The 21,613-nt window shown below is 47.1% G+C and overlaps 1 protein-coding gene across 3 annotated transcripts in view; it reads right to left on the bottom strand.

Annotated features, from left to right (window-relative positions):
- The window catches only part of LYN (LYN proto-oncogene, Src family tyrosine kinase), a 126,097-nt gene that overhangs the window by 28,867 nt on the left and 75,617 nt on the right, over window positions 1-21,613 (bottom strand). For all 3 annotated transcript variants that reach the window (XM_038766597.1, XM_038766599.1, XM_038766598.1), the window contains exons 3-9: window positions 20,407-20,458; window positions 20,202-20,307; window positions 19,394-19,492; window positions 19,164-19,267; window positions 18,059-18,208; window positions 15,367-15,519; window positions 1,828-2,010 (exon numbers count right to left, since the gene is read on the bottom strand). In XM_038766597.1, coding sequence (XP_038622525.1) covers window positions 1,828-2,010; window positions 15,367-15,519; window positions 18,059-18,208; window positions 19,164-19,267; window positions 19,394-19,492; window positions 20,202-20,307; window positions 20,407-20,458 — 847 coding nt within the window. The remainder of the gene's footprint in view (window positions 1-1,827; window positions 2,011-15,366; window positions 15,520-18,058; window positions 18,209-19,163; window positions 19,268-19,393; window positions 19,493-20,201; window positions 20,308-20,406; window positions 20,459-21,613) is intronic.

Here is a 21,613-nt window from a genome sequence, read left to right as displayed (position 1 = left end):
ATTCGGGTCTTTCTCCGACCCCTGAGTTACGTCCATCCCCCCAGCTGGGGCTTCCACGCCTCGACCCTTCCTCCGGCTGGATTTCGAGGGCATGACGCTAGGCACGGGCTGCTCTTCCTTCCCTGAGTGTCTGTGCCAGGCAGGAGCCCCCGCCCAGAGACGGCTCCACGGGAGCCCGAGGCCCCAGTGACCCGATGAGTCCGGCGGGGAAATGCCCTCGGGAGGAGATCTGGCCAGATCAAAGAGCCCCGCGCTTCGCTGGGCTGGAGAACAAAGAGCTCAGGCCTCTCCGGTTCAGCCCGTCCTCAACCCTGATCCCGATTTAATTACTCGATTTCAAGTCGAGTACGTGCTAGGCGGCCGGAAGGAAAACCCTCGCTATTTGGTGCCGACCCGATGGGGAGAGACCGTAGGGCCTTCCTGGGCTGGTCAGGGGCTGAATAGCCAACTGCTCCCTTTTCCAGAACCTCTACCGCTTCTCCTTCAGCTCTCATCATCATCAATCGTATTTATTGAGCGCTTACTGTGTGCAGAGCACTGTACTAAGCGCTTGGGAAGTACAAATTGGCAACATATAGAGACAGTCCCTACCCAACAGTGGGCTCACGGTCTAAAAGGGGGAGACAGAACCAAACATACTAACAAAATAAAATAAATAGAATAGATATGTACCAGCAAAATAAATAGAGTAATAAATATGTACAAACAGATATCCATATATACAGGTGCTGTGGGGAAGGGAAGGAGGTAAGATGGGGGGGATGGAGAGGAAGGAAGGGGCTCAGTCTGGGAAGGCCTCCTGGAGGAGGTGAGCTGTCAGTAGGGCCTTGAAGGGAGGAAGAGAGCGAGAGCGACAGTTCCCCCCAACCCCGAGGGGCGAGCAGGAAGAGAAACTCAAATCGGACAGATGTTCGCGTCCTCTCTGCCCCCGAGGATGGTTACTGCTACTCAGCTCATGGCGGAACAGCTGCTTGGTCTCTTACGGTCACCCTTATTCCACAGCTGGCAGAGAGCCAGCAGCGGCGGCCAGCGACCAGCACCGCTTCAGGGCTGGTGGTCTGACCGTGGTCCAAGACCTCGCTGCTTGGGACGCACGTATTAATTAATTAATGATGATGGCATTTATTAAGCGCTTACCCTGTGCAAAGCACAGTTCTAAGCGCTGGGGAGGTTACAAGGTGATCAGGTTGGCCCACACGAGGCTCACAGTCTTCATCCCCATTTTCCAGGTGAGGTAACTGAGGCCCAGAGACGCGAAGTGACTTGCCCAAAGTCACACAGCTGAGCCGGGATTTGAACCCCTGACCTTTGACTCCAAAGCCAGAGGCGACCCACTGAAATCAGACCCAACTTGTGGCCTGGTGGAAAGGACGTGCGCTTGAGGATCGGGGTGCCTGGGGAACCCGCATTCCGGTCCCAGCTCTACCACTGGCCTTCTGAGTGACCTTGGGCAAGTCACTTCGCTTCTCTGGGTCTCAGTTCCCTTCTCTTTTATGTTGCCAACTTGTACTTCCCAAGCGCTTAGTACAGTGCTCTGCACACAGTAAGCGCTCAATAAATACGATCGATTGATTGATTTTCTGTAAAGCGGGAGGTAAAATCCCTGCTTCCCCTCTCTCTCAGATCATGAGTCCTAGGAGGGCCAGGGATCGCCCGATTCGATTCTCGTGTATCTTTCCAGCGCTTAATCGGTGCCGTTATTATTCTTATTCTAGCATTAAACTGAATTCTGCTTTTAGCAGGTCACCTGAGTATAAATAACCCCACCTCTCCGGATACGCTTACGACCCTCTTCCGGGCTCGGCTGAGGGGGTCGGGGCCGCTCACCTTTGGCCATGTATTCCGTGATGATGTAAATGGGCTCTTCTTTGGTCACCACAGCGTACAGCCGGACCAACTTGTCGTGCTGAAGGGTCTTCATGAGGTTGGCTTCCTCCAGAAAAGCCTGAACAGACATGGTGCCGGGCTTCAGGGTTTTCACGGCCACTTTGGTAGAATTGTTGTAGTAACCTGGAAAGACACCGAAAGACAAGGCAGTTGGCATATGTTTGTACGTATTTATTACTTTTAGACTGTGAGCCCGCTGTTGGGTAGGGACTGTCTCTATATGTTGCCAATTCGTACTTCCCAAGCGCTTAGTGCTCTGCACATAGTAAGCGCTCAATAAATATGATTGATGATGATGATGATTACTCTATTTATTTATTTATTTTACTTGTACATATCTATTTATTTTATTTTGTTAATATGTTTGGTTTTGTTCTCTGTCTCCCCCTTCTAGACTGTGAGCCCACTGTTGGGTAAGGACCGTCTCTAGATGTTGCCAACTTGGACTTCCCAAGCGCTTAGTACAGTGCTCTGCACACAGTAAGCGCTCAATAAATACAATCGATTGATTGATTTGTTGCGCACAGACCTTACAAGCTAGGTTTGCCTGTACACCAGCTTTCTTCTACTTCCCACTTCTATCACACGACACGTCAGCATCCAAAAAGAGGGCTATTCATTTATAAGTTTTGTCTTTGACCGGAACCAATAAACCATCCAACGGCTTAAAAAAAAATGACCGAAACACACCACCTCGCGTGGCCTAGTGTAAGAACGGGAGCCTGGGTGTCAGTGGTTCTGATCTCGCCTCTGCCACCTCTGCTGTGCGACCCTGGGCAAGTCACTTCACTTCTCTGTGCCTCAGTTTCCTCATTTGTACAACGGGGATTAAATCCTTCTCCTCCCTACTTAGACTGTGAGCCCCATGTGGGACAGGGACTGTGTCCAGCCCTGATTATCTTTTATCCACCCCAGCGCTTGGCACAGAGTAAGCACTTAACAGATGCCATTATTATTATCGCTATCATCATCATCATCAATCGTATTTATTGAGCGCTTACTGTGTGCAGAGCACTGTACTAAGCGCTTGGGAAGTACAAATTGGCAACATACAGAGACAGTCCCTACCCAACAGTGGGCTCACAGTCTAAAAGGGGGCTCACAGTTATGATTTTAGGCAGTCTGGCCGGGTGAAAAGAGCTTAGGCCTGGACTTCAGGTGAAATCTGGAAATCTCCTTCTCCTTCCTTCAACCTGTAAATTACTTCAGCGTTGGTCTCCTCAACTAGACTCTACGCCTCTTGCGGGTGGGGATCCAGTCCACCAATTCTATTATTCCAATTCTAATTATTCTATTAGGTATAAGTCCCTACCCACTCCCAGGCACTTAGTAGCTGTAGCAATAGTATTTATTGAGGGACTACTGTGTGCAGAGTATTATATTTGACCTTGGACAAATCACAGAACCTCTCTTTATGCCTCAGTTTCCTCACCAGTAAAATGGGGAGGTTGATGTGGAGGTTAAATGAGAAAATAGGTGTGAAAGTGCTTCGGGAACATGTCAGTGCTAGATGACATGCACGGGAAGCAGTGTGGCTTAGTGGAAAGAGCCCGGGCTTGGGAGTCAGAGGTTCTAATCCCGGCTCCGCCACTTATCAGCTGTGTGACTTTGGGCAAGTCATTTAACTTCTCTGTGCCCTCAGTGACCTCATCTGTAAAATGGGGTGACCTCATCTGTAAAATGGGGTTAAGACTATGAGCCCCACGTGGGACAACCTGATTACTTTGTATCATCATCATCAATCGTATTTATTGAGCGCTTACTATGTGCAGAGCACTGTACTAAGCGCTTAATATTAAGCGCTTACTATGTGCAAAGCACTGTTCTAAGTGCTGGAGAGGTTACAAGGTGATCAGGTTGTCCCAAGGGGGGCTCACAGTCCTCATCCCCATTTTACAGATGAGGTAACTGAGGCCCAGAGAAGTGAAGTGACTTGCCCAAAGTCACACAGCTGACAGTTGGTGGAGCCGGGATTTGAACCCATGAACTCTGACTCCAAAGCCCGGGCTCTACCCACTGAGCCATGCTGCTTTGTATCTACCCCAGCGCTTAGAACAGTGCTTGGCACATCGTAAGCACTTAACAAATACCATAATTATTATGTAGTATTTTGGGGGTTTATTATTACACCAATGAGCCATATGCAACAAAACTCTGAGGCAAGGCATAAAGGACAGAAAAAAAGGGTTAACAGGATGAGGCAGTCTATAAATCAGCCCCAACAATGCTTTTCCTAACAATTTCCTCACAACTATTTTTTCTTCATCATTGCCTCACAAAATCCAGGATTTGCACTGATTTTGTCTTCAATTTAAAAACAGTTTTACTTGTCTGATGATAAACAACAGGCTTTTCAAAGGTTCTAGATATTTTGGCTTTCTGTGCCTGCATATTCATTTTTATTATTGCAGCCTGCTCTATACTTACAGGAAGGTGAAATCTTTCTAATAATGTGTCTGTTTTTCGCTGGGCAGTAGCCACACCTACAGCTGCTCCGTTTTTTTCCAGAGTATTTCTTAACATTCCATGAATTTTATGTAAAAACTTTTGGATGCTAATGGAGGTTAGATACCACACGAAGATAAAGCAAACACTATCCTGCTGTCCAGACTTACAACGTCTTCAGGCCACAACCCCGACAACCTCCCTTCTCCTTATCCAATCAGTCGGTCAGTCATACATCATCATCATCAATCGTATTTATTGAGCGCTTACTATGTGCAGAGCACTGTACTAAGCGCTTGGGAAGTACAAATTGGCAACATATAGAGACAGTCCCTACCCAACAGTGGGCTCACAGTCTAAAAGACAGTGGGCTCACAGTCTACATTTTGAAACTTTACGGTGTGCAGAGCACTGTACTAAGCGCTTGGTACTTTACAACTGTGTGCTCTGCACACAGTAAGTGCTCAATAAATACGATTGAATGAATGAATGAATGAATACAACAATAAACAGGCACGTTACCTGCCCAAAATGAGTTTACAGTATAGACGGGGAGACAGACATCAATGTAAATAAATTACAGATACGTACATTAGTGCTGTGGGGCTGGGTGGGGGGAATGGTTACTCTATTTTACTTGTACATATTTACTATTCTATACTATTCTATTACTATACTATTTACTATTAAATAGTACTATTTACTATTTATTTTGTTAACAATGTGCACCTAAGCTTTAATTCTATTTGTTCTGATGACTTGACACCCGTCCACGTGTTTTGTTTTGTCGTCTGTCTCCCCCTTCTAGACTGTGAGCCCGCTGTTGCGTAGGGACCGTCTCTATATGTTGCCGACTTGTACTTCCCAAGCGCTTGGTACAGTGCTCTGCACACAGTAAGCGCTCAATAAATACGATCGACTGAATGAATAAAAGGGACAAGTCAGGGTAAGGCAGAAAGGAGCTGAAGAAAAGTAAAAGAGGGCTTAGTTAGGGGAGGCATCTTAGGGGAGATGTGCCTTCAAGAAGGCTTTGAAGTGGGGGGAGAGTAAATGTCAGTTGGATAGGAGGAGGGAAGGCGTACCAGGCCTGTGAATGTCTGCTCAGAAGGGACCGCACTTAAATGCCCAGAGGCCTCCGGCGGTGGGAGCCCAGCCGAGGATTCCTGTCCAACAACTGCCGATGGGAAGTCAGACTTGGTTCAGGTCCATGTCCCTTTCCCCTCCACCTCCCGACATCTAGGACCGGGCCAGAACCAACTCCCTCTCCTCGGTCTTCAGTTGGGGAATGAGCGGAAATGGGGCTGCCCCTCTGGATCACTAGGAGGAAGGAGATCCTAGGGCCCCTCGAGGATTGGCCAGCAACTTGATTGGTTTCTCGGGGGAGAAAGGCAAGGCCTGCCCTGATGGCATGACACCACCACAAAGGAAGCCAACAGACCCGTAAGGCCGTGAGGTTGGGGTGGATGATGATCATCAGACGGGCATGGATGCCCAGTCACCTGAAGGCTTTGGTAACTGCCAGCTCAGCATCTCAAACAAATCCCCCCCAGTCACCCTGTCCATTTTGCTGTGACCGTTTCTCCTCATTCGGCCTAGACTGCTACTTTCCTTCCTTCCTTCATTCAAATCGTATTGATTGAGTGCTTACTGTGTGCAGAGCACTGTACAAAGCGCTTGGGAAGCACAAGTTGGCAACATACAGAGACGGTCCCTTCCCAACAACGGGCTCACAGTCTAGAAGGGGGAGACGGACAACAAAACGAAACACGTGGACAGGTGTCAGGTCGTCAGAACAGACAGACTTAAAGCCAAATGCACATCACTAATGAAACAAATAGGACAGTAGATGTGTACAACGAAAATAGAGCAACAAATCTCTACAAACATATATACAGGTGAGTGGAGGAGGGCCTGCTCTCAGCCTTCCCTCTGGGATTCACAGGCAGATTTCTGACTTTGCCAGCAGCAGAGCACCAGACTCTTGTTCCAGTCATCCTGCCTCACTGTCATATGCCAAGGGACCCTGCCACACGTCTTCCTCGTATTCGCTTCGCTACGAGCTCCCCGTAATCTTGAACCTGGGACCCACGGCGTAATTCTCTACCATCTGTGACTCCATTCTTCTGTCCCGTAAAATACACAATCCCTCTGCAAAATCAGCCCATCATCCAAAGCCCTGTTCCCAGAACTTTACCGTGGGTACAGTTGATATGGTGACAAAGTTTGTATTGCTTGACCCAAATGAAGTTTGAGGTCAGAAACCTCTCCCGGGGCTCTTTAAGACAGCATTTTTCCTTCCTAGTGAAGCAAGCAGGAACAAACTGAATGGGTTGGGTAAGACCCTTTGAAAATTTTAATTGGTTAAAATAAAACCAACCTCAGAAATGAATGCCAGCCTGCTAATCTCTCATTTCCCCAGCAAATGTGCTGTGTCAGCTCTCCTTTCCCCCTTTTCCCTGGGGAAGGCACATTTCGACATCACAGTCTGAACTGCCCCCTGCCTTAACTCTTTAAGTGCAAGGGAATAATCAATAGCAACAGGAACCTGATCAGCCTCCGCTCAAGCTGGTACATACCAAAGCTTCACATTTTACAATTCTCCTTTAATAATAATAATAATGATAGCATTTATTAAGCGCTTACTGTGTGCAAAGCACTGTTCTAAGCGGTGGGGAGGTTACAAGGTGATCAGGTTGTCCCAAGGGGGGCTCACAGTCTTCATCCCCATTTTACGGAAGAGGGAACTGAGGCCCAGAGAAGTGAAGTGACTTGTCCAAAGTCACACAGCTGGCAGTTGGCGGAGCCGGGATTTGAACCCATGACCTCTGACTCCAAAGCCCAGGCTCTTGCCACTGAGCCATGCTGCTTCTCTACTCATCGGAGACACACTGCCTTTCACCCACACCTCCCTACCCTCTCCCAATTCCCATCGACAGTCTCCGGGATAATGAATTTTAAGATGACCTTGATTTTGTCTCACCAGAAAACAAAAATGCATTCTTGTCCCTGAGATGTGCCATATGGCAGGCTGTATCATCCTCCTCACTGGTCTTCCTGCCTCCACCCTCTCCACTATACAATTCTAATAATAATTTTGGTATTTGTTAAGCGCTTACTATGTGCAAAGCACTGTTCTAAGCGCTGGGGAGGATACAAGGTGATCAGGTTGTCCCATGGGGGGCTCACAGTCAATCTCCATTTTACAGATGATGTAACTGAGGCACAGAGAAGTGAAGTGACTTGGCCAAAGTCACACGGCTGACAAGTGGCGGAGCCGGGATTTGACCCATGACCTCTGACTCCAAAGCCCGGGCTCTTTCCACTGAGCCACGCTGTTTGCCCCACTATATACTATATGCTGCTGCACAGATCAGCTTCTTGAAGTGTCAAGTGGCAGGCACCTCTCCATTCCTCAAAACCCTCCACTGGCTTCCGATTTCTCTTAGCATCCGACAAAAACTCCTCCCGATTTGCTTCAAAACTCTCCACCAACACTCCCTTTCTTATATATGGTGTCTGTTCGCCCACTACTCCCTAGACCAGGGTGTTGAGGAGCTGAGAAAGAGGTTGAACACAGGCCTGCAGCTTCTGATAGAGGCTGGTGTGATAGTCTAAGCTGTCCTCAGCATGGGGATCCACAGGAATTCAATCCCCATATGTGACAGGAGGCACCATCCTGTTGTCACGTAAAGGAGTAAAACTCCTGACACTTGGCCCAGAAAATGATGCTCTCTCCAACAGAGCCCAGCCGGGAAAATGCTCAGAGACCAACTCTGCCAGCGGGATGGAGATGCTCAGAGATAATCCTGCCATTTTAGGGCTTTCCAACACGCCTGGCAAGGCAGATCACTGCAGTCGGCTGCTTCCTCCCTAGGAAATGAATTTTCGATTGGAAAGCTACAGGGTTTTCTCCTTATTAAACAGTTCCTCCCACTCGGCTGCAGCCTAGGGAAGTATTCATTCCAGAGAAAATGAAAGTTTTCTTTTCACAAACCCAAAGGCTGCAGTCTAGAGCTGGGATACGTGGGCCGGAGAGGTCAAATGAAAGCCGACCAAGTTTTGCTCCACTCAGAGTGGCAGCAAAAGTGTAACTGAGGGATGAGGATGCTGGGCCACTGAGAATGCCGGTCTATGCCAGCAACCAGCCTTCTGTTGTCTCTTCACTTCAGGGCCGGCTTCTCAATCAATCAATCAATCACATTTATTGAGCGTGGAGTGTAGCGAGATTGCAACTGACAGCCCTTACATATCCTCCAAGGTATGGCATAGTGGAGAGAGCACTGTGAGCCCACTGTTGGGTAGGGACCGTCTCTATATGTGGCCAACTTGTACTTCCCAAGCGCTTAGTACAGTGCTCGGCACACAGTAAGCGCTCAATAAATACGATTGAAGGAATGAATAGGCCTGGGAGACAGAAGATCCAGGTTCTAGTCCCAGCTCTGTCACTCGCTTGTTGTGTGAGCTTGGGCGAGTCACTTCACCACTCTGGGCCTCAGATTCCTCATCCGTAAAATGGGGGTGCAATACCTGTTCTCTCTCCCCCTTCGACTGTGAGCCCCATGTGGGACAGACTGATTATCTTGACTATCTCTAGACTGTGAGCCCACTGTTGGGTAGGGACTGTCTCTATATTTGCCAACTTGTACTTCCCAAGCACTTAGTACAATGCTCTGCACACAGTAAGCACTCAATAAATACGATTGATTGATTGATTGATCTCAGCACTTAGCACAGTGCTGAGAACACAGTAAGTGCTTTCCAAATGCCAAAGCACAGGCCTGCTCCTCCCACAGAAGGGAGTAAACTGCTTGCTTTTTGGGGATGCCAGAGAAGGGAGTAAACTGCTTGCTTTTTGGGGATGCCACAGGTTCCCTGCTAACTAGCTTACTAAGTAGACTCTCTTGAACAAAAATAATTCATTTTACCTTTCTTGAACAGAGGAACCATACTCCCTTTTCTCCCTTTTCTCCTCCACCTCAGTAGCTCTGACAAGGAACTGCAAGAGGTGCAAGACAGGCTGAGCTGCAGGTCTTTGAAGCACTTGTCCTCTGAGAGTCTTACCTGGGCCTGCAGCCCCCAAGGCTAACTGGATGCAGAGCACTGTACTAAGAGTTCGGGAGAGTACAATGCAGTAGAGTCGGTGGGCACAATCCCTACCCTCAAGAAGCTCACAATCTGTACATTTTACAGGCCACTGCTTCGCGTGACAAACCTTTCAAACGAGGATTTTCATAGTGTGGAGTCAACGTTTTTATGGATATTAGTTTCTCCTAATTGTTCTCAGGTAATGGCCCTCCAGAGTGGGCTGCAGTCTTGATGGCAGCTTGGGCTAGTGGATAGAGCACGGGCCTAAAGTCAGAAGGACGTGGGTCCTAATCCCGGCTCCACCACTTCGCTGTGTGACCTTGGACAAGTTCCTTCACTTCTCTGGGCCTCAGTTACCTCATCTGTTAAAATGGGGATGAAGACTGAGCCCTATGTGGGATAGACACAGGTCTGATCTGCCTGTACCCACCCCAGTGCTTAATACGGTGCCTGGCACACAGCAAGCACTTAACAAACGTTACAATTATTGACTCTGGCTGAGATGGCCTGAGGCGTCCCAGTTTACCCTTTTAATGATGGCGGAGTCTGCTGTTGAGAAGGCCGGGCGGACGGTATATATATCACCTGTATATATGGTTGTACATATTTATTACTCTATTTATTTATTTATTTATTTTACTTGTACATTTCTATCCTATTTATTTTATTTTGTTGGTATGTTTGGTTCTGTTCTCTGTCTCCCCCTTTTAGACTGTGAGCCCACTGTTGGGTAGGGACTGTCTCTATGTGTTGCCAATTTGTACTTCCCAAGCGCTTAGTACAGTACTCTGCACATAGTAAGCGCTCAATAAATACGATTGATTGATTGATTGATTGATTGACGGACGAGCCTCGGTCCCGTCATGAAGGTTTCGGGGCCGGGAAACTTGGGCATCCTCTCTCATCCCTGTCCGTCATGGTCCCACTGGGGCAGTGGGTACCACAGGCCTGAAGGCACGAAAGGGGGTGCAGATCGTGGCAGAAAGCCTGCAAGAGTTTTCAGCACAAAGCCCATTTCTGGCCAAAGGCTGTGCGGTAGACCAGCCGGCTGTTCCCAGAGTAGCGCCGCAGTAGCCGCCGCCTGCAGTAGCCGCCTAATTTCAGGCTTCCTGCTAAGCCTGTCTGGTAGACAGACTTCAGTGCGAAACCACTGCTGGCTTTGCCCCAGAAGACCGTCCCCTCTTTCCGGCTATCCTTCCAGCCCTGCTCCGGTGAGGTGGGGGTGATTAGATACTGCAGGAGCAACAAACTCCAGGGAACTCGAGAGAGGAGTTAACTCTGGCGGTGGTGGTGGCTGAAGAAAACGGCCTGGATTTTTTGGCTCTGAATTTGCTTAGTTTATCAGGTCACAAGGATTCTGGGTTCCCATCAGATTTAAATGAGACTTTTTTTTTTCCTTGTAGAACAGGTGGGGTCTGGGGGCAGAAGAAAGCCAATACGTACTTTGACTCATACTTCACTCAAAATGAAAAAGAAAATAGAAATCACTGGCAACTAGATTCCCCTCCGACCGATCAGGGGCCTACTATGTGTCCTGCCTGGTTTTCAGTTCCCCATGGCCACGGAAACTGGGTGCATGGTGTCCTCCTCACAGTTGCTCATCCAAGGGGCCGGGGAAAGGCCGACCAAATGTCGGGCTCAAGGTGTGGAGATGAGGTTTCCGCTCTTTAATCCCTCTCCTTTTTGAGTTACAGTATTTATTAGGTGCTTTTTACAGTCCAAGCACTGTGCAAAGTGCTGGATAAGATATGAGAAAATCAGAGCAGTCATAGCCCCTATCTTGGATGGAGTTCACAGTCTAAGAGGCAGAGAGAACAATTTTATGCCCCAGTTTAAATGTGAGGACACTGAGGCACAGCAAGTTTCAATGATTGGCCTAAATTCACACATTAGGACAGTGGCCAGGCTGGGATCAGACCCACATCTCATGATTCCCAGCCACACACTCTGTTAGGGAAAATTGCCTGCTCCTTGAACAAGTGGGTCCCATATCAAGACTTTCCCTTAGACTGTGAACCCCACAAAGGCCTGTAAGCAGAAGGTGAGCTTTTCGGAGTGCTTTGGAGGGACGGGATGTGCCTGGCTATGGCAGACGTGGGGAAAGCATTCTAGGCAGGGTTGATACTCAGGGCAGTGACTCAGAGCAGTGCACAGGGGACAGGGAGCATGCTTGCTTGGGGTGAGGGGTGGGGACAGTAGATCTAGCAGTTGGGGGCTTTGGAGCCCACAGGGGATTTTCAATCCATAATATTTACTTGTTGGGCAGCTCTGTATTACGTGACCCCTACCTTCAAGGAGCTACAGCCTAGTAACGCTACTAAGTGCTACCAGCAAGGGAATGCCTAGGGGACACATAAGTGCCAGAGTGGCAGTTAGGGTGGGGAGAGGAGAGATCAGTTGGGGAAGACCTGGAGGAGATGTGACATCACACAGGCCTAAATGACCTAGTTACAATGGCAAGCCCTGTCAGAAGTCGAGGAGCTTAGGGACCCAATCGGATTGGTGAATAAGCTGATTTTTGCTCCTCCCTGTAAAATGCTGGAGTGGGGAGAGACTGTTGGTAGGGAAACTGTCAAGGTTTTGTAGAGACTGTAAGCTCCTCTACACTGTAAACTCGTTGTGGGCAGGGAATATATCTACCATCTCCGTGGATTGAGACTGTGAGCCCCACGTAGGACAGGGACTGTGGCCAACCCAATTTGCTTGTACCCACCCCAGCGCTTAGTAGAATGATTGTCACATAGTAAATGCTTAACAAATGCCATTAATTATTATTACTCTCCCAAGCACTTAGTATAACGCTTTGCAAACAGTAAGCGCTCAATACATACTACTGATTAACTGATTGAGATGTGTCGCTGTGGCTCCTGGTTCTCAGACTAGATTCAGGGATTCTGAGGATCAGAACAGAGGGAAATGTTTTCTCTGACTTTTCAAGAGGTGGCTAAAAGTGTCATCGGGGCACCCCAGAAGGGGAACACCCAATGACAAACACAAGGGACTCCCGCTCCAGCCAGGCCCAGCCGGTTAGTAGCCGTGTCCCCTCCTACTCCCCGCCCTGAGCCGCCCCCTTCATGGCAGCCCCTGCCTCCCCAGGCCCCCTGCAAGTCACTTCCTGGAGCTTTCTAAGCCCTGCAAAACTAAGACCATATTTTCTTTTCAGCAAGGCTGGGGGGAATTAGCTAGCTGGTAAGAATTCCCGGAGAGCGGATAGGGTGAGGATCACTCTACTGGGCAGGCATCAGCTTCTCGTGGGCAAGTGAGTTTCTCATTCTTCAGCGAGAGAAGCTTCAGAACCCAAAACCAGTTTCAGAGGATGCTTCGCAGTTTACCGATTTTTATCCCCAAAGCAACAACAGTTCCCAAAGGAAAACATTTCACCTTAGACATCAAGATCAAATAAACAAGAGGAAACATCTTGAGGCAGAAACACCCCCTTTACCATTTTTTTCATGAAACGCTCACTTCCTGGAACCAACTCCATTTGCCAACAACACACTGGCATCGTCTTTCCACACTGACCCAAATATTTATTCGTTGGGTTGACTAGAGAATAATCCTTAATGGCAGCACTTTGTACACCAAAGAAAAGAGCTGCCCGGTGCCAACTAAAATCTGCCCAGATAAGTTTAAAATCCGTTCAGGGGTTAAAATCAATTCAGGGACCTTGGAGGACTGCACGGGTGGAGATATTATTTCCACACACCCATCCCAGCCAGAATAAGAAACCTAAGAGAGGTTGTTCAAATGTGATTCCTTATCCAGGAACACACAATCTGCATCCTTTTGGGGAGTATTGGGTGTACCAAGTGCACAGAAGTTACAGCCGTTAGGAGAGACCTCTGGCTTTTCCCCTGGCTGACCACCAACGTGCTAAGATTGTGACAGACTTCCCACAGCTGCCTGACACTTTCCCTTATTTATGTTTTACCACAATCACCAAGCCTCTCCAGGCGGAGCAGTTTTATATAAAGCTGTTTTCCTCTTTGGGGCGCTTTTATATTACTGGCTGAAAACTAGGCTCCTAGGTATTTTACACATGGTCACCCCCACCCCGGATGCTAATAACTCTGACCTTGTGGGCTAACCGTCGTTGAAAACACAGTGTACATTCAGCGTATTCTTATGAAAAGTTCCCCTGAGAAGGATTGTGGGGTGGGGGCTAGAGGAAGGGGAGGAGGGAAGGTGGGCCACAGGGAGGGGGAGGAGGGAAGGAGAGGGGGAGGAAGGAAGAAAGGAGAGGTGGGAGGAGAGAAGGAGGGAAAGGGGGAGGAGAGAAGGAGGGTGAGTAGGGGGGAAGAAGGATAACGGTGGACTGAGCAGCCATGCCTCAGTGGTGGAGTTTGAATGACGGTCTCATATCTCACCAGGTAAATGTTGTGCTACAAGCTTGAAAGGGATTTTGGAGAAAAATGTCACAGAGTCATCATCTCATAACCTGCAAACTACTCTTCTCACAGATCACTAAGAACACATTTCCTTTTTCATCATCGCTGGCACTTGACACTTGTGACTCAGACAGGATAGGGAAATATAAAAGTTCTCCCTCACCTGCGGTGGGCCTACATTTGATACTCAGAAGGTCAAACTGCTCCCAGTGCGGGTCCTGTGCCCGGGGCTCTGGCAACGGCACGGTGGGGACGGGACTTGTTGCAACAGAAGCAGTGTGACCTAGTGGCTAGAACCCAGGCTTGGGAGGCACAAGGACCTCGTTCTCATCCCAAATCCCCGACTTGTCTGCTCTGTGATCTTGGGCAAGTATCTTAACTTCTCTGTGCCTCAGTCACCTCATCTGTAAAATGGGGGTTGACTGTGAGTCCCACGTGGGACAGGATTAGCTTGTATCTACTCCAGCACTTAGCACAGGGCCTGGCACATAATAAGCATCTTCTAGACTGTGAGCCCGTTGCGGGACTGTCTCTATATGTTTCCAACTTGTACTTCCCAAGTGCTTAGTACAGTGCTCTGCACACAGTAAGCGCTCAATAAATGCGATTGAATGAATGAATTTAACAAATACTATTAAAAAAGAAAGTAGTGCGGGCTTATGTATCTCTGCCCCTACCCTGGATCCTAGTGACGCACACAGTGATGAGGAGTTAGCCAGGATTCATCGCGTAGCCAAAAGAGAGTTCACAGATGCCTCTTTCTATGTAGGGTTATTTAACAGATGAAAAAAGAACACTTACATTTTAAGCCTTTTTCACTGATATTATTATTGTTATTATTATTCCAAGCGCTTACTACGTGTTAAGCGCTGTTCTAAACACGGGCTGACAAGTTAATCAGGTTGAACCCTGTCCCTGTTCCACATGGGGTTCAGAGTCTAAGCAGGAAGGAGAACAGGTATTTAATCCCCATTTACAGTTGAGGAAACGAAGGAACAGAGAAGTTAAGTGACTTGCCCAAGGTCACCCATCAGGCAATTGACAGAGCTGGGATAAGAACCCAAGTCCTCTGACTTGAAGGCTAGGGCTCTTTCCGCTAAGCCACACTATTTCTCCATCCTTCCCCTTTAGTAAATAACCAAAGGAAGGTCGATCCAGGACACCTTCAGCGTTGTGGCTGACGACCTTCAACTGGGGGAAAAAAAAAAAAAACCTCACCAGCACTTTAAAGGTCTGACTCAGGGAGACTGCTGCCGAAGTCCCCGGGTGTGATACGGACGAGAAGAAATCCACACACCCTCCTCTCTTGCAGAAGGCTATTCAAAAGGAGTTTTGAACCCAAGGAAAAGCACATAAGACCCAAGGGAGGGAGAGAATCACAGCAATACCATGAAGAGAGAGATCAGCCCTTTTCTCTCAGTGTAAGAGGTTTGATTTGTTAGCTCTGATTCAACTGCTCTCCCAGATATGGGGCATTTCTCTGGGCACCTTCATCTTTCTCTGCATCTGCTGAACCAGCTCAAAGAGGTTGGCTCACGCACGGGCTCACGCAGTCACTTACCCATCCAGACTTCTCCAAACTGTCCAGCTCCAAGCTTCTTCACTAGCTTAATGGATTCACGGGCAATCTCCCAGGCATCTTTATCCCACGGTTTTTGTGGTTTGGGACTGATACACACCTTTTCAAGCCGCCGGCATAAGCCATCTGACTGCTCTAGATTTTAAAGGGAAAAACAGGGTTTTCAAAAGAGATTCATTTGGGGTGCCACGTCCCTAAAGTACGTTGTGTTAGCATCCATTTTATGCCTATCCTAGACCTGCTATGCCAGCATGCAGCCCACATGTTTTCAGAGAGTGAGGCTTTGAAATTTGAATCCAGAGGGCTGTTTAAAATGTCCTCGAGAGAGGTGTTGGACGGTCCTACGGTGTCAGATGTTGCTGCAGGGTATTTAAGATACAATCCCTATTTTGGCAATTGCTAAATCACTACTGGAGAAGCAGCGTGGCTCAGTGGAAAAAGCCCCCGGGCTTTGGAGCTGGAGGTCGTGGGTTCAAATCCCAGCTCTGCCAATTGTCAGCTGTGTGACTTTGGGCAAGTCACTTAACTTCTCTATGCCTCAGTTACCTCATCAGTAAAATGGGGGATCAAGACTGTGAGCCCTCTGTGGGACAACTTGTATCCTCCCCAGTGCTTAGAACAGTGCTTTGCACAAAGTAAGCGCTTAATAAATGCCACTATTATTATGATTATTACTGGTGGTAACAAGAGAAAAGAGAAAACAACAGAATCTAGTGCATTTTGCACTCTGTAGAGTTGAATAATTTAAAACAAGCAAATTCAATTATAGTCACTGTGTATTTGCGTGTGCGTGTACACACTCATGCAAGCACACACCCGCACTTTGGATTTTGCACAGTGTGCATCACAGAACTCAGGTTGGGAGACAAAGGAAGTAAACAGATCAAGTCAAGTGGCTCTCCTGGAGCCCCAGGGATCATTGTGAGACTCTGGGGCAGATTTGAAAACAATGAGATGTACTGCAAGGAGTCAATGTATCAATTTGGCAGAGGACTGTCTTTATCTTGTGTAAAGGCAGAGTTTAGGATGGAGGGAGCTGCACAGACCAGGCTGCACTTAAGGATGTTTTTAACCACACCCATGGGCATATGGATAAGAGTTCATCTTCTTCGGCTACATCCCAACCCTGCTCCCCCTCCACCCCGCCTTTCCTTTTCTTCCCACTCTTCCTTCCTTTGTATTTATTTATATCCATCCCTCAGCACTTGTGTAGATATGTGCATTCAACTGTGTACTCTTCTAGTTATTCTGATTACTCTGCGTGTAAATATTTTCAGAGCTGTTTCCTCCCTTGGAATGTAAGCTCCCAGTAGGGAGGGAATGTGTGTCAATTCTGTCAGCTGGCTTAGTATAAGTGCAGTGTACCCAGTGGGCGCTCAATAAATACCATTACTATTACACTAAAGGCCAGTTGCACATATTCTACAGAATCTAATACATACCACATGCTGGCCTTGCTGGGACTTCTCTAGTAGGACTAATGTAAAGAGGGCCAGGGTGCTGATCTGCAAATCTAAACTCCAGATTCCAAATAAATAATCTCTCTCCCTCTTTGACTGTGAGCCCAGTGTGGGTCATGGATTTAGCACAGTGTCTGGCGCATAAACACTTAACGCCATCATTATTATTAATAGAAACCACCATTATTACATAGGCTATCTAGTTTTAAAATATACATTCTTCAGAAGACATGAAATCCTTTCAGATTATTCCTGTCAGTTTCAATCTCTCAGGTAGCGTGGTGGTGGTTTTGGATTCAGCATGGTAAACTAAGGACGCTTAAGGCGATTTCCCATCCAGGCTCCAAATTAAGGCGACACTGCCTTCTGGCCTCAGAATTATTGTTCATCGGTGACCGCTGACTAGAACATGAAGAAGGATTGGGATGCAATGAATGAGAGCCACGATCACTTTCAGAGAGGATACGCTTCTCATCAATCCAACCCGGACCTGCCTGCTGGAATTGATGGGGGGACAACCATGCCTGCCCATGGTTTTCAACACCTTAGTCAATCAATCAATGTTTTTTATCGAGTGCTTACTCGGGGCAGAGCACTGTACTATGTATATGGGACAGTACAGCAGAGTAAGGCAATATGATACCCGACCTTAAGTAGGTTACAATCTAGCATGGGAGAGAGAGGCACTGAAATAAAGTACAGTTAAGGGAAGCAAATGAGTGTAAGATATGTGCACAAGAGCTGGACGGTGATGGGTGTGGGGCCATGGGGTGTGTACCTCAGTGTCTAGGGGGTACAGATTCAAGTGCATTAGAGATGGATTAGGGTTAGAAGTAGAAAGGGGAAATGAGAAATGATCACAGTACGGTGTTCTACACACAGCAGGCACTCAATAAATACCATGGATTGACTGACTCATAGATATGTCTAAACTAGGCTAGCTTTAGCTGGGAGAATCAATCGCTTCATATATGTCAATCGCTTCATCAGTATTTTGAACCCATGGGGCACTGTCAAACACTTGTAGACCTTGAAGTTGGTTAAATCTCTCAAGGTGGTAGTGTATTTGACAGAATAGCTTTGGCACTTAGAGAAATGAAGGGCATTGTGAGAAAAACACTAGAGATTTGGAATATGAAAAAAACTGAACTGTGCAGTAAAACAAAGAATAAAGTCACAACCCTTTTCTAACGCTTCATACCGTTTCTACTTACTCTGGTAATGCTTGATCATGTCGCTGATACAGGTGAAAGTAATTCTTGGAGAGATATAATAACCACCATTGTCCAGACTTCTAATTTTGTAGTGCTTAATAACATCACCTTGCTGGGGGTCAAAATCTCTGACAGACAGAGAGAAACTGCCTATTGAAAAGGGAAAGAAAAAAGGGTTGTTTCATAATTAAGTAAAATACATACACTTACACAAGCATATACAGATTATCCATCATCCTGGCCAGTCAGGTACTAGTAATTCTAAACTGGCAAGTCATTTTGGGACTTTGAATGACCCACTAATCAGAGGTGCCCACGTTTCATACTGAGTCTGGGGGGTGTGGGGGTGGCCAAAAGGGGATAGGGACTCTGGGGAGAGAGCAAGCCAGAAGGTTTCAGGGGGCAAATGGAGGAAAGACCTAATTTTAGGTGTTTCCAGTGCCCCTGGGAAATCCTTTACTCATCTCCATTTGCTCAGAAATTTTCAGATTTTGTCAGAGATCCAGGATGGGCAAGACTGGGATTCCAACCTAAAAAGCAGAGGGGCTGGAAACAACGGCTTCACCAACAATTGCTAAAACCCCAGGGGAAAATGGTCCCCACCTTCTCAAGGGATGCGTCCAATATTAATGGAAAATGAGTTTAAAGGATTGAAGATGACTTCCCATGCGACTAAATTTGATCTGATTCGTTATTTTCCAGAACTTTGAAATTTGGCTTCAAAAAAATAGATATACTGTATTTTTTAAAAAAATTATTCCACAAAAGGTCTCAACTATCAAAGCCCAAGTTTGAGATAGAATGTGGGAAGGGGTTACAATTCCTCAAAAATGCTGGCTCCAGAGAAGCTGACTGTAGCCAGGGGATGCTCTATGGCTATTTGATTGGGGCCGTAGCAGGAAACACTAAAAAGCCATCCCTCCCAGCTTTATTTCTTGCAGCCTCACTTCTCGCTCTTCTATGATCCAGTGCACTCTCAACAAAATATAGTATTTCTCTAACTTCCTTTATTGTCAGAAAACAGTCACTGGTTCTAATGATCCGAAATGCATTACAGTGTTCAAACAGTGGAAGAATTTCATCTTGACTCTAAATCAGTTTCTACCTTTTTGTGTTTCACTTTCTCTGATAAGAAATGCTCCAGCGCTGTTTCCTGGAGCTAGAAGCTGTCTCTCTGCATCTTTCCTGGTTATATCCTTGAAGAACCACCTGCAAAAGTATTTCAAAACAGTTTACATTTCCTTAGGAAGGGCGAACAAGACAAGAGCACAATAGAACACAGCATCAACTAGACTACTAGAATACACACATATACGCACAGAAACAAGAACTTACTCTTCGGTTTCCAAGGTGTTTACTTTAGCTACGTAGTTGCTTGGAATGAAGCCTTCTCTTTTTGTTGAGAGAGATTTAGCCTTCCACCATTCTCCATGCCTGGAAAAAAAAAACACATAAAAGGGTTTTCATCGACTGGACCAGCAAAAGTTACCAGGGGAGCAACCTAGAACTCCAGAATCTGCGACCACAGCAATTGGGTCTGGACGTAGCTAGAGCCCTGGCCCCATGACACCTGAAGGGTGAAGTGTGGAGCCGAAAGCTAGACCAACCAAATTTACCAGGTACAGTCCCTGACATGAGCCTGGAGGCAAGGGAGAAGAAGGGAGGTGAAGAGGCCATTGAGGAAAAAACAGAGCAACGATGACCAATAAGTCCCCACCTCCAACCCAGTTTTTGGTATTCCTTGATCGAGAGGGGCTGCTTTGGACTAACACTCTTCTAAATGAAGCCCAGTGGATCTCGCAAGAGGCTTTTCCACATCAGCTTTTAGGAAAATGGGGGCTCTTAAATCCAACTCCAGCTCTTTTCTGAAACATATCAGCCCATATCAGCCCTGGGAGGTAAATGAGAAAATGAACAGTTCCCCGTCAAGCTTAAGACTGGCTGGAGGGCACAAGCAACCAAACCTCTGAGGAAAACTGCTCTGGTCTCACCCTAAGCTGCCGCCACATCTTCAAGATGTCCAGGAGGGAGAGAAACCTCCTTCACCACAATGGGTCCCCGCTAAATGTGTGAGGGAAGCGTGGAGGTAAAAACGAGCCCGATGTCTGGCAGAAAGGAGCCGCTGGACTGTAAGCATACTTACTCCTCGAGGACTTTCAATTTTTCTCCTTTCTTGAAAGATAAGTCATCTTGGTGAATGCCATCGTAGGGATACAAGGCAACTACAATGACCCCTTGCTCCTCTGGATCTGTTGGTGAATAAGCCAAGGGAGAAGATGATTTTAAATGCCTGTTCTTTAGGGAACTTGGGGAGTACAGAAAATGCCACTGTGCGGGGAAAAATGTACCTTTGCTTTGGAACCTCTGGCCTGGGAGAAGGTGCGAGTCTGGACAGAGAACCTACAACAGAAGACTATAATTGTTAGGGGGCATGGAAACTGGACTTTTTTTCTCTCCCTCCCACTGCCAGTTGAGCTAACAAGCGATGTCTTTCTGCCAGAGGTGCAAATGGAGATCAAATTGGACACTTTAAGATCAAGAGAAACGGGGAGGGGAAGATTTGGGGAAACCGACCGAGGGATCTGGGGAGCAGGCAGGCAGGGCCTACACCTGTCCCGGGGCAGCCAGGAAAGGGAGGGTCCCTTCCGTAAAACACGGTGGGATCCATGTGAGGGCAATAATTCTAATGACCTCTGGCCCCATCACTGACAGCAGACTGGTCCCTCTAAGAGTGGTGAGAAAATAGGGAGTGGGGATGGAAGAGGAGGGGGGACATCTAGTTGGCAGTGACTATTAGTATCATTTGAAATGGGCCCAGCTTGTGTCACGCAAGGGGTTGCGGACCTTTCTAAAGCATCTGAGCTTCTTGGGAGGTTGCAATGGCATAAATCTCGGCACATACATCACAAATTTATTGCACTCTGACTGAAGATTTTTTCCATTAACTACTTGGCCGTGCATCCGGTTTACATCTAGTTGGACGGTATTCCTACTGAAAGGCTCTGCGGAAACGAGCTGCAGAAATCCCAGATGTTGGAAGACCAAGGAATGTGCCATCTGCTATAGACGTATATTAAAATGCTTCAGGCTCTCACCCAGCACACAGAATTTGATTCAGCAAATCCACAAAACTGGAACTAATTTTTCCAGAGGACTTGATCATTGGAGCTTTTTAAATCGTATGATTAGTGTTAATTATGTCAGACTCAGAGAACACATAATAGAAACATAAGAAACAGATATTTTCATTTTGAATGGAACAAGCCTTGTTCATCAGTTATCCATGGAGAAAGGGTTTACATATTCACTCTTCATCAAACGCACCTTCAATTTCCATTAAGTTATTTTAAATATTCTGGCATGGGGGAATTTTAATCTCTTCCAAGATACTTTAGCTGTTTTCAAAATCAAATGGGTCATGTTTTTAGCTCCTAGTACCTTCCCAACTTTTACAGCGAGGAGTTGGACTTTCCTCTTGGAACAGGTATGAGTGAAGGCAAGAAATTGCTAAGAACAGCTCTCGTGCTGAGTGCTTCTGCCGGCTGTAAGCTCTCA

Source organism: Tachyglossus aculeatus, chromosome 25 (genome assembly GCF_015852505.1).
Source record: "Tachyglossus aculeatus isolate mTacAcu1 chromosome 25, mTacAcu1.pri, whole genome shotgun sequence".
Lineage (NCBI taxonomy): Eukaryota > Metazoa > Chordata > Mammalia > Monotremata > Tachyglossidae > Tachyglossus > Tachyglossus aculeatus.
This window is presented reverse-complemented; position numbering and strand designations above follow the sequence as displayed.